This window comes from Martes martes (assembly GCF_963455335.1).
Source record: "Martes martes genome assembly, contig: SUPER_18_unloc_1, whole genome shotgun sequence".
NCBI lineage: Eukaryota > Metazoa > Chordata > Mammalia > Carnivora > Mustelidae > Martes > Martes martes.
Window position 1 is genome coordinate 1,391,362 of NW_027666704.1, and position 12,016 is coordinate 1,403,377.

At 49.8% G+C, this 12,016-nt stretch overlaps 1 protein-coding gene across 1 annotated transcript in view; it reads left to right on the plus strand.

The window, feature by feature from the left end:
* Positions 1-8,412: 8,412 nt before the first annotated feature.
* The window catches only part of GGA2 (golgi associated, gamma adaptin ear containing, ARF binding protein 2), a 34,011-nt gene continuing 30,407 nt past the window's right edge, over positions 8,413-12,016 (plus strand). The window contains exon 1 of the mRNA XM_080831679.1: positions 8,413-8,585. Coding sequence (XP_080687805.1) covers positions 8,483-8,585 — 103 coding nt within the window. The 5' untranslated portion in view covers positions 8,413-8,482. The remainder of the gene's footprint in view (positions 8,586-12,016) is intronic.

The window sequence follows — 12,016 nt, forward strand, 5'->3', positions numbered from 1 at the left end:
TCTTCCCCTGCAGGCCAGCTTTCTCTTTCTGTCTGTGCTTGGCCAGCAACTGTCTCAGCTCTAAAGCCGAATTGTCTCTTATCCTACATTCCCAGTTAGATAACTAGCATTCCATGTCCAGATTCCCAGGAGGAATCTCATGGGCCTCTTTAGGGTCAGCTGTCTACCCCACGGTTCAGTCAACTGTGGCCAGTGGGACAGTCCCGCAATAGCACCGTGGTTGCAGGGGGGCCCACTGTACTGAGTAGGGAGACTGGTTCCTTCCCCTCAGCACACTTTCTGTGTCACTCAGGATCTTTTCTAGAAAATGATCATTCTGTAACCACATTTGGAATTTCATTCTCATTGCCTTTATCCTACTTTGTTTCTACACAATACTTACTTAATACTATACAAAATTATATAGTATACTTGAATGTGTTTACTGCCTCCCTTGCTCTAAAGAACATAAGATTAAGACAGGGGCGCCTGGGTGGCTCAGTGGGTTAAAGCCTCTGCCTTCGGCTCAGGTCATGATCCCAGGGTCCTGGGATCGAGCCCCGCATCGGGCTCTCCGCTCCGTGGAGAGCCTGCTTTCTCCTCTCTCTCTGCCTGCCTCTCTGCCTACTTGTGAGCTCTGTCAAATAAATAAATAAAAATCTTTAAAAAAAAAAAAAAAAAAGACAGGCCGGCAGTCTGTCTCGTTCTTGGTTATAACCATAGTGCCTGGCTTATTGCCTGACACACAGTAGGGAATCAAGTGAAGATGTTATGGAAAAAATAAGGGCCCCATCAGTCAGACCAGTGTGTTTAGAAGTGGCAGTCATCATCTGGTCTAACTGCCAAATTCTAATAGTTTCCCAACATCACTGCAAGATTTGCAATTGTGGTTAGCAGGCTGGTCTGCGGCCTGTAATTTGCTTTGAATCCAGCTATCTGTGAGGCATAGCCTTTTTTCTTTTTCTTTTTCTTTTTTTTTAAGATTTTATTTCTAAGTAATCTCTATACCCTACATGGGGCCTGGACCCACAGCCGCAAGATTAAGAGTCACATGCTCTCCTGACTGAGCCAGCCAGGCGTCCCTCTATGACACAGACTTTGGACAAAGACTCTGAAGTGAAGTGTGGGGACAAATGGAAGTCGTCTATTCATCAGTTAATATATTCGTCATATGACAAAATTGCTACCTTCCCAGGGACCAAGAGTGTTGAATATTTAGAAAGTGAGTACCCTCTGGGTGATAGCAGGGTCCAGAGAGGGAGGCTTTTATTTATTTATTTATTTATTTATTATTTATTTATTTATTTTTAAAGACTTTATGTATTTATTTGACAGCAGAGATCACAAGTAGGCAGACAGGCAGGCAGAGAGAGAGGGGGGAAGCAGGCTCCCCGCTGAGCAGAGAGCCCGATGCGGGGCTCAATCCCAGGACCCTGGGATCATGACCCGAGCTGAAGGCAGAGGCCTCAACCCACTGAGCCACCCAGGCGCCCCATGTTATTTTTTTTTTAAGATTTTATTTATTTATGGGGCGCCTGGGTGGCTCAGTGGGTTAAAGCCGCTGCCTTCGGCTCGGGTCATGATCCCAGCATCGTGGGATTGAGCCACGAATCGGGCTCTCTGCTCAGCGGGGATCCTGCTTCCTCCCTTCTCCCTCTGCCTGCCTCTATGCCTACTTGTGATCTCTCTGTCAAATAAATAAATAAAATCTTTTTTTAAAAGATTTTATTTATTTATTTGACAGATCACAAGTAGGCAGGCAGAGAGAGAGAGAGGGAAGCAGGCTCCACTGAGCAGAGAACCCGATGCGGGACTCAATCCCAGGACCCTGAGATCATGACCTGAGCTGAAGGCAGAGGCTTAACCCACTGAGCCACCCACGCACCCCCAGAGGGAGGCTTTTAATAAGTTCAGGGGTACCAGAGGCTTTACAGATGAAGTGACCTTTGAACAGGGTTCTAAGGGATGAGTAGGAGTTTCCCAGGTCTGTGAGGGTTGGAAGAGTATTCCGAGTAAAAGGAGAAAAGAACTTCACAAAGATGAGCATGGTTGGAAGTAAGGGTAGGATTTGAGGGGGTGTAGAAAGTGGCTGAGAAACCAGGCAGAGAGAAATTCCAAATGGCCTCTTTTTTTTTCTTTAAGATTTTTCTTTATTTGACAGAGAAGGAGCATGAGCAGGGGGAGGGCAGAGGGAGAAGCAGCCTCCCCGCTGAGCAGAGACTACCCCCGCCACCCCCAATGTGGGTCTCAATCCCAGGCCCCTGGGATCATGACCTGAGTTGAAGGCAGACACTTAATGGACCGAGCCACCCAGGCGCCCCCCAAAATGGCCCTTCTTTGCCAGGTTAAGGGTATCAGGGTGCACCATCTGATGGAAATAGCAACAAAAACAACTGAGATTCAAACCAGCTTAAAATAAAATCTAGTCTTTCATGTAACAGGAAGTTCAGGAGGTAAGGCAGGCTCTAGGGTTGGTTAATTAAACGTTCAGTGACGTCAGTAAGGACCCCAGGTCTCTGCATTTCCATCTCTGCTGTATTGGCCCCAGCCAATAGCCTTGGGTTGGTTTCCTGTGCTGACAATTGGCTTGCCTTAAGAGCTTGGGCCTCTCTGCACTTCCTCCTTCGTGTGCTGTCTGAGATCGTGGCTTTCGGCAGCTCTCCCTAAATGTAAAGAGACTTTTCTCCAAGCACCCTTTACTGCTTTACTTCCCCATTCTTGAACTTCTGGGGAAGGAGGGGAAGGCGTCTGCATAGGTCAGGCAGACCCAGAGCTGGGGGCAGGGCAAGCTCTTCCCTGAGGTACATGGCTGGGTTGGGGAGCCCTAGGCACTTGAACACAGTGTGGGTTCTCTTAGAGAAGACATGAGTTAAGTCTTCGGGAGATGGAAGGTGAGGAGCCTTTGAAAGGTTTTGAGCAGGGAAGCGACATGATCAGATTATTCGAAAGCTCCTCCTGAGAGCTTTGCTGTTGAGAGATGTGAGCGGAACCAGACCAGAAGCAGGGAGCCCTGATAGGAGATGATTGGAAAATGAGGCACGAAGGAGGGCTGTGGTGGGGATGAAGCCTCGCTTCCTCATCACAGCCTGACCCTGGTCTGTCTCCCCAGCTGCACTTCACGCCTCACAGCCCCTCACGTGCCCTCTTGTCTGGCTCCAACCTCAGAAGCCGTCCCGAGGTCCCCAGCCACATCTCCTTCCTGCCTTCGTACTACTGTTCTCTGCGACCGGAAGACCCATCTACCCGCTCTTCTCTGGCTTTGCCTGGTTACCTCCTTCCCAGCCTTCAGATCTCAGCTCCACTGTCAACGGCAGGGAAGCCTCTGACTTCTTCCCAGGAGGTTTTCCTGTTGTCTTTCAGCAGCAGCACCTTCTTCTTTTCCAAAGCACACAGCTGGAATTGATTGCGTGACGGGTTGGGTATGTAAGGAGTTCTGCGGTGATTTGCTGGTGTCAGTAAGGTCCAGGAGAACGAGGCCTCCTGTCTTCACCATCGTACCCCTGGTGGTGAGAATAGCTCTGCTTCACACGGTGGCTGCTCAGAGACACTGTTGAGTCAAAGACCAGATCCACCTCTGATTGGATCAGATGGTCAGGGTGCGCAGTCAAGTGCACGGGTGCTGGCTTCACTGAGGTCCCTATGTTTAGCGAGAATGCTGCTTTGCAGTGTCCAGGAACTTCACATCACTGGGGGTAACTATTTTCATTAGTGAATCACCGGATATGAATGTGGTTTTTTTTTTTAATTTGGAAGGCAGTACAAGTTTGTCTTGGCACTTGTGCTCATTATCATGGCCTGGGGGATCTCCAGCTCATCCTTCATAGCTGGGCCAAATATTAGGGCCACGGCCTTTTCCTCTAGGCCAGAGCCCCCTCAGCTCTGCCCCCTCCCACCACTTCCCCAATCCTGATGGCAGTAGGACAGCCCAGCCAAAGAGGGGAGGCTTTCATCACCTGAAGAACCCCTCTTCACCGAGTCCATTCAGTCCTGGCTTTATTCATTCATTTAACAAATACCTGTTGTGTGCCAGGCCCTCTGATGCCTGGGGATGTGGAGAGGAATAATAAAGGCTCATTAATTATAGACGCTCAGGGGTGCCTGAGGGGCTCAGTCTGTTAAGCGTCTGCCTTCCGCTCAGGTAATGATCCCAAGGTTCTGGGATTGAGACTCACATCAGGCTCCCTGCTCAGCGAGGAGCCTGCTTCTCCTCCAACCCCCACCCCTGTCCCTCCCCCTGGTCCTGTGCCCGTGTTCTCTCTCACTCGCTCACTCAAATAAATAAAATCTTTAAAAAATGGGCGCCTGGGTGGCTCAGTGGGTTGGGCCTCTGCCTTCGGCTCAGGTCATGATCTCAGGGTCCTGGGATCGAGTCCCGCATCGGGCTCTCTGCTCAGCAGGGAGCCTGCTTCCTCCTCTCTCTCTCTCTCTCTCTGCCTGCCCCTCTGCCTACTTGTGATCTCTCTCTGTCAAAAAAAAAAAAAAATTAAAAATGATAGACACTCAGTCGACAGGAGTTTCTCACCCCCAATTATTTATATGTTTGTGTATGTGTGTATTTACATTTGTTAAGCTTTAAAAAAAAAAAAAAAGAGAAGGTCCCCCACCTCAGAGAGCGTCTCACGTGAGACTGACAGTAAGGCAGGTGTGTAGCTCATGGTGGAGAACCGATGGAATTGCTACAGGGATATGGAATCCCTGGGTGCGGGGGTGTGTGGGGGAAGCCAGTCAGGGAATGTTTTCTTTAAAAGGAGTTGGGTTTTGCCTTTTGATTTCAATTTCAGATAAATAGTGAGTAATTATTTAGCATAAGTATGTCCCAGGCAATATTTGGGACATACTTGTACTAAAAAATTATTTGTGTGTCTGAAATACAGATTTAACTGGGCTTCGCTTATTTTTATTGGTTAAATCTGGCAGCCCCACACTGAGGTAGTTTGACAGACAGCAGAGGGAGGTCGTTCCAGGCTGAGGGAACGGGACATTCAAAAGAAAGGACTTGAGGTACAGCTACTTCCCATCTGGTGTTTAAAGCTAGATAGGGAGAGCCAGAAGATTCCAGTTCCACCAATAATTATTTTCCATCTATAAAGTGCAGAAGTTCAATGGTATAGAAACCCAGCCCCTGTCCTGACCTCCCAGTCCACTTCCTTGCTACCCACTTATCCTTTTATCTCTCTGTTGCAGTCCCTAGGCCAACGGCATCAGCATCGCCTGGAGACTAATGAGAAAGACAGATTCTTGGGCTTCGCCCCAGACCTACTGAATTAGAAACTGTGTGGGCTGGGCCCTGCTTGATGTGTTTTAACAAGCCCCCCAGGTGATTCTAACAAAGGCCCATTGGAAAATTACTGATCCACAAATCAGAATGTTGAATGAGTGCGGTTGCTTAAAAATCAGTAACGTAAGCCAGGTGTAAGAAGTATTGGCAGTGATGGATGGCCCCTGGCCGATGGACAGCTCCTGCCCCTCCGTAGGGCGCAGTCTCCAGTCATCTCCAGATGTTTGTTGCAGTGAGGAAACCCTGCTCTGGTGTCACCAGGCGTTTAGGATTTTCAAGAGATGAACAAGGGTTAAAGATTTTATTTGACTCATTAGTGAAGATACTGAGGCAATGTTACAACCAGTTCAAAGGAGAATCCATAGGACACACATATTTATAGATCAGGAGTATTGAAATAGAGACAAACTGGTTTTTCCGCATGAAGCAGGTTGTATCTTCCCAGGACAAGTCATTTGCATGCCTGTAGACAATAATTTTTTAAAAATATTTTATTTATTTATTTGAAAGACAGAGATCACAAGTAGGCAGAGAGGCCGAGAGAGAGACAGAGAAGCAGGCTCCCCGCCGAGCAGAGAGCCCGATGCGGGACTTGATCCCAGGACCCTGGGATCATGACCTGAGCCGAAGGCAGAGGCTTTAACCCACTGAACGACCCAGGCGCCCCTAGGCAAGAATAATTTTTAATTGCTTTCAGTTATCTACAGTTTACAGAGATTACCATAATTCCCAAAGAACCAAATACAGAGAACACGGAAGGGTCTGCTACAGATGGTGCAGTTTCTTTGAAAAACAAAGTTTCCCCTATATGAATAATGTGATAGGTGGAAGCTGTCCCCTGAAAATTCGTTATGTTGAAGCTCTAAGTCCCTATGTGGTGGTATTTGGAGGTGAGACTTTGGGAGTTAATTAGTTTAGATGTGATCACAAGGGTGGAGCCGTCATGAAGAGATTAGTATTTTTATAAGAGGAAGAGACCACAGTGCTCTCTCTATCCCTCCCTCTGCTCCCTCCCCCTTGGAAGCACATGGCAAGATGGCAGCCCTCGGCAAACCAGGAAGTGGAGTCTTACCAGGGACCCCGTCTGCAGCACCTTATCTGGGACTTCCCAGCCTCCAGACCTGTGAGAAAATGCTTGTTTAAGCCACCGAGTCTGGGGTATTCTGTTACAACAGCCTGAGTTAAGACAGGTAACAACTGTAAAAGGTATAGGGTAGAAGCTGGCAAACAGCACTTCCGTCACTTGTCATTCACAGCTTTCATGACCGTTTCCATGTAGAGAGATGCTATGGGCAGCAGTCAGACGGAGATGTGTGTAGCTGACTTATTTTGAAACTCCGAAAACACCATGGTGGTAAGATTGTATATTGACTCAGGGGTAGGGATGTCACTGGGCCACAAAGGTACAAGAGCCCCTGGCTCTGAGGGTCTCAAACAGCTCAGGTGTGCTTCATCACTACCGATAAAATCCAAAGGCAGAGAGACAGTGGCAATGAAGCAAGAAAAGGACATATTACAGTGAGGCCAGCACAGGGAAGGGAGCAGAGTAACATCTCAAAGAATATCTCCAAAGTACTGAAAATACTTCCAGGTTTGTCTAAGCAAAATGTGGGGCAATGGTGGGCAGTGAAGTTGCAGTCATCAATGATGATGATTAGGGTCAATCACAGGGTCTTGCTGGCCCAAGGCAGTCCCTGCTGGTGGCGGGGGCGGGTAGTGTTGGTTCCCACCACAGGATGCTTTCCCTGTGTGGCCATTTGCCACAGTTAAGAGATAAACTGGAAAGAACTTAACCAATTAGAAAGTACAGACTGAGGTCAAGATGGAAGTGAAGTCCTTGTTGAGAGACAGGACCTAAAGCCGTATAGCTACCTCTTACTACTACTAGGGTTCATTTGGCCACTCAACAAATCTTGAGTGGCACTCTTGTGCTAGACACTATTCCAGGTACTGGGGATATGGATGTGTACAGAGCAGTTTTTGCTTTTAGTAGTGGGGTGAAACAGGCAATGGAGTATAGACCATTAGTTCTTCGAAGGAAAATTATCATTGTCTAGATAGCATGGCCTTTCATTGTCTCACAGACCTTCTATAAGAGGTTACTCATAGATGACTGATATAGTAATGCAAATTATTCTGCAAGTTGGATGGACAGCCCCCACTGCTGATGGAAAAGTTAGTTTCGTATCCATTTATCCATGTGTTCCAACATTCCTTTATTCTGTACACATTAGCCTTTTCTTTAAAAATTTAAATAACCTCTGTACCCAATGTGGGGCTTGAACTTTCAACCCTGAGATCAAGAGTCTCACACTCTACCGACTGAGACACCCAGGTGCCCCCAACACTTTCTCTCATTTAAATGAATTGTAACATCACATTTCCTCTGTTCCCCTCATTTATTTTTATTTTTTTTAAGATTTTATTTATTTATTTAACAGAGAGTGAGATTACAAGTAGGCAGAGAGTCAGGCGGGGGGGGGGGGGGGGGAAGCAGGCTCGCTGCTGAGCAGAGAGCCTGATGCGGGGCTTGATCCCAGGACCCTGAGATCATGACCTGAGCCAAAGGCAGTGGTTTAACCCACTGAGCCACCCAGGTACCCCAGTTCCCCTCATTTAATTAAAGAGTTAAGGGGCAGGGGTGCTTGGGTGGCTCAGTGGGTTAAGCCTCTGCCTTTGGCTCAGGTCATGATCTCAGGGTCCTGGGATCGAGCCCCCACATCGGACTCTCTGCTTAGCGGGGAGCCTGCTTCCTCCTCTCTCTCTGCCTGCCTCTCTGCCTACTTGTGATCTGTCAAATAAATAAATAAAATATTTAAAAAAAATACTAGTGCCCCCTAAAACCATTTCTAGTTTATCTGAAAATCAAGTTGAACTGGGCATCCTGCATCTCATCCAACAAGCCTACTCCAGAAGGACCAGAGCACGCAGGCCTCGCGAAGCTGGTTGATAGGTTTTGACTCCGTTGCTGGTCTAGAAGTAGACTGGGCAAACTCAGCCTCTGCTGAGGGGAGGCATCTCTGCGAGGCGGCGACCGGGCCCTGGGGCCCGCAAGGAGGCGGGGCCTGGCTGCTGGGCGGGGCCTGGCTGCTGGGCGGGGCCGCACCCAAGCCCCGCCCCGTCACGTGCCAAACCTCGCCTGCCGCGTCGGCAGCCCGGGATCGCGCCGGACGGCGGCTGCTAGACGGCAGGGACGGTCGCAGCTTGAGCAGCGGGACACTGGCCATGGCGGCGGCGGCGACAGTGGCAGCGGGGACCGGGGCCGCGGCGGGGGCGGAGTCGGCCGAGGGGCCCCCGGGGCCGGCGGCGGCGCTGGAGCTGTGGCTCAGTGAGTAGCGGGGCCGCCCCTCGGCGGGGGCCCAGCACCACACGTGAGGCCTGGCTTCCCGCCTCCCCGGGCCTTTCTTCTGACGCGGCGGCGGCGGCGGGCAGGTGGCCGTGGGCCGGGGCCTGGGCCGGGCGTGGGTGTGGGGATCGCCCCGGGTTCCCTAGAGGAGCCTCAGGAGCCCGCCGGGCGGCGGAACCCGGGGCTGGGTTCTCGGCCCCCCGCCACTGCCCACCACCACTGTCGTCGCAGCACACAAACATGATTCACGTAATGGCTAGCGTTTGTGGAGCTTTTCTTTTGTGTCAAGCACTGTGCGAGAAGCGTTTCAGCCATTGTTAATCCTCACTACGACCCCAAGAGGCAGTTTCTATTATTAGCCCCGTTTTGGAGAAGAGGACGTTTACACTGAAGGAGACTCGTGCAAGCCAGGCAGCCTCTTGCGGTCTCTCTGCACCTGGCACAGATCTCTATCAGGCCCCTGTTGTTAATGTCAAAACAAGACCTTTATACCTTTTGTGTATGTTTACTCTGGCCTGACATGTGTATGGTGAGCTTCATGACAGTGTCCTGGCTGGTAGGGGTAACGGGTGAGGAATTGAAATTCAGAGAAGGTACAGACTATGCGCCTTGTATAGGGCTTTGCTAGGTGCTGGTAATCCTGAGATGTCTAACACAGGGTCCTTGAACAGAAAGATTTTGTTTAGTGGGTCCAAGCCTGCAGTAAGGGCACCTTGCTATAATTATGGGAAATTGGGGGTGCGGCTGTGTTTGCTTTACATGTGATAGGAGTTGATCGGTTTACCTGGGGATTGTCACAGCAGACATAGCATTTGAGTGGAGAGTGGAGGTGGCAACATCTCAGGCACTCAGGCACAGGAAACCATGTGCAAAAAGCCGGCGGGGAGGGCGTGGAGCGTTCTGGGAACCAGTAGCGAGAACTGCTAGAGTGTAAGGCCTAGAGAACAAAGAGCCTGGAAAAGAGGCTCCAGGGCTAATTGGGGCATGTATGCTGCAGGAAGGAATTTCTGTTTTATCCTGTGGTGGGGTGGGGGTGGAATTTTCAGCGGGAGCATCTGATCGGGTACACTTATTAAAAGTCTCACCTGCAGCCATGTGGAGCCAAACTGATTAAGGAGGCTAGGCCACGGAGGGAGAGTAAGTTAAAAGCTGTTTTGGGTAGTGCTTAGGGGCTGAAGTAGGACAAAGGCATTGGGACTGACATTAGAGATAATTAGCAGGCACAGTCAGCAGCCTTGATGCATTCGAATGGAGACTAGGGGAAACCTAGGATGAATCCCAGGTTTCAGGCTCCGGTAACTGGTTCGTTAGAAATGTCTCACCTGTGAGGAGGACTCAGTTTAAGACGGAAGAGATGGTTGAGTTGTGGAGTTTGAGGTACAAGTGGCACAGCCAAAAAGAGACCCTCGAGGCAGGTGGTCAGCTGCAGAAAGGGTGGGAGCTGGCAGAGAGCTTGTCCAGGCAGGCGGTGGTAAGAAGAGTAGAGGTTTGCACGCACAGCATGGAGAACCTCAGCGCTTAGGAAGCACGTGGGGAAAGCAGCCTGATGTGGAAGGCGGAGCGGACACAGGCAGGAGAAAGCTGGTAGGGTGGGGAGCCACCCATCTCAAAGGAGGGGTATAGTTGGTGGGCGGAAAGATGGAGTAGTGTGAGGCAGGAGAAAGGGAGACCTTGAATTGGGCAACTAAAGGGTTACTGATGAAGCATCTTGGAGGTAAGTGGTGGGGAGGGCGGTTGAGAGGTGGTAGACAACGAGTTGGAGAGGACAGGGTCAGCTGACCCGCTGCAGGAGATAACAGGGAACCTGACTGCCCAAGGGGGTAGGTTCTTCAGCCCCCGCTGTTTTAGGCCGATGTGGTCTCAAAGCTGCTAGATCTTCTGGTTTTTCAGGTAGAGCTAGAACCGTATTTTTACGTGAAATCTCTTGAGTTTTGAAGAGTTGGCAACAACTACTTTGAAATATAAAGTTTGTGTGATGTAGGGAATGTGTAACCCCTGGTCCCAGCCCTTTTTTCTTTTTTCTTTTTTTAAGTGGTGGTCGTGAAAGGAAGGAGGGAGGGTAGCTAGAGGGAATTTAGGTGTAAAGGAGATCTCATAAGGAGAGGGGCACCTGTAAGCCCCTCTTTTCGCTGCTGTTCCTTTGGGAACTATCCTTAAATTCCAAGTCCAATGCTGAAACTATGGGCGAGGGCCTTGAAGGTGCTGAGGGAGGTCAGAGCCAGAGCAGAAAGGGGTGACCCGGGCTTCCAGAGAGAAAGGGCACCTTTTGTTTTTCTGAATGGGGAAGGAGATAAAGATGATTACACATGCAAATAAGGTTCCGTGTGACTGCCACCATTCCCTGCTAATTGTCAGGGCCTGAAACGGAATAGGGGGCTTGAGGAAGGAGGTGGGGGAGGTTCGGGAACAGCTGGTAAGGGAAACAAAAGGGCGCCCACCTGGATGCATGAGAGCAGGGGTTCAACCTTGACACTGTTGACATATTGGGTCTGATAATTCTGCGTAGTGGGGGGTCTGTCTTGTGCTTTATAAGGTCATTAGTAGAATCCCTGGCCTCCACACACCGGAATGCCCACATTAAACCAAAAGCTTTGCCAGATATCACCAAATGTCCCCTCGAGGGAAGGGGCAGGGTCACCTTCCCCCTCACACCTGAGATCCTTGGAGTTTGGACTTTGGAGTGTTGATTGGACATCAGAAGTGTTTCCTGTAGTCTTCATGGTTTTGTGATTCTCCACCCCTAGTAGGATCAGAGGAGGCGAACTATGGTTTAAACTGGATTTGCTGGGATGTGGGGCGCAGTGGAGCTGATTCAATGGAAGGCCAAGGAGGCAGAGGGTTGATGGTGTGGAAAGGACAGGAGTGTCGCTGAAGGAATGCACCGTGAGTCTGGGCAGGAAGGAAGTCCTTGTAGGTGGGGTCTGAGGACTGCCAAGCTCAGGTCACTGGGAGACCTTGCCTTAGCAAAGCAGGGCAGCTGTACCTTGAAGATGTGGATAGTAGTAATCTGACCTTAGAGTTAATATATGTGAAACACTGAGAATGGTGCCCAGCACGGAGTGTTAGATATTATTACCATTAGTGTTTTTTTTTCAGTTGTGAGTGGCAAAAGTCATATCAGCTTAGCAGGAGGAAAAAAAACAACTTTGGGTCTAGAACTGGGGAGTAGTTCCTCAAAGGAACATCAGGAAGCTGAAGTGATGAATCACTGAATTCTCCTGAAACCAATATTATGCTATATGTTAACTAACCAGAATTTAATAAAAATTGGGGTGGGGGGTGCCTGGGTGGCTCAGTGGGTTAAAACCTCGGCCTTCGGCTCAGGTCATGATCCCAGGATCCTGGGATCGAGCCCTGCATCGGGCTGTCTGCTCAGTGGGCTGCCTGCTTCCCCGTCTCTCTCTGCCTGCCTC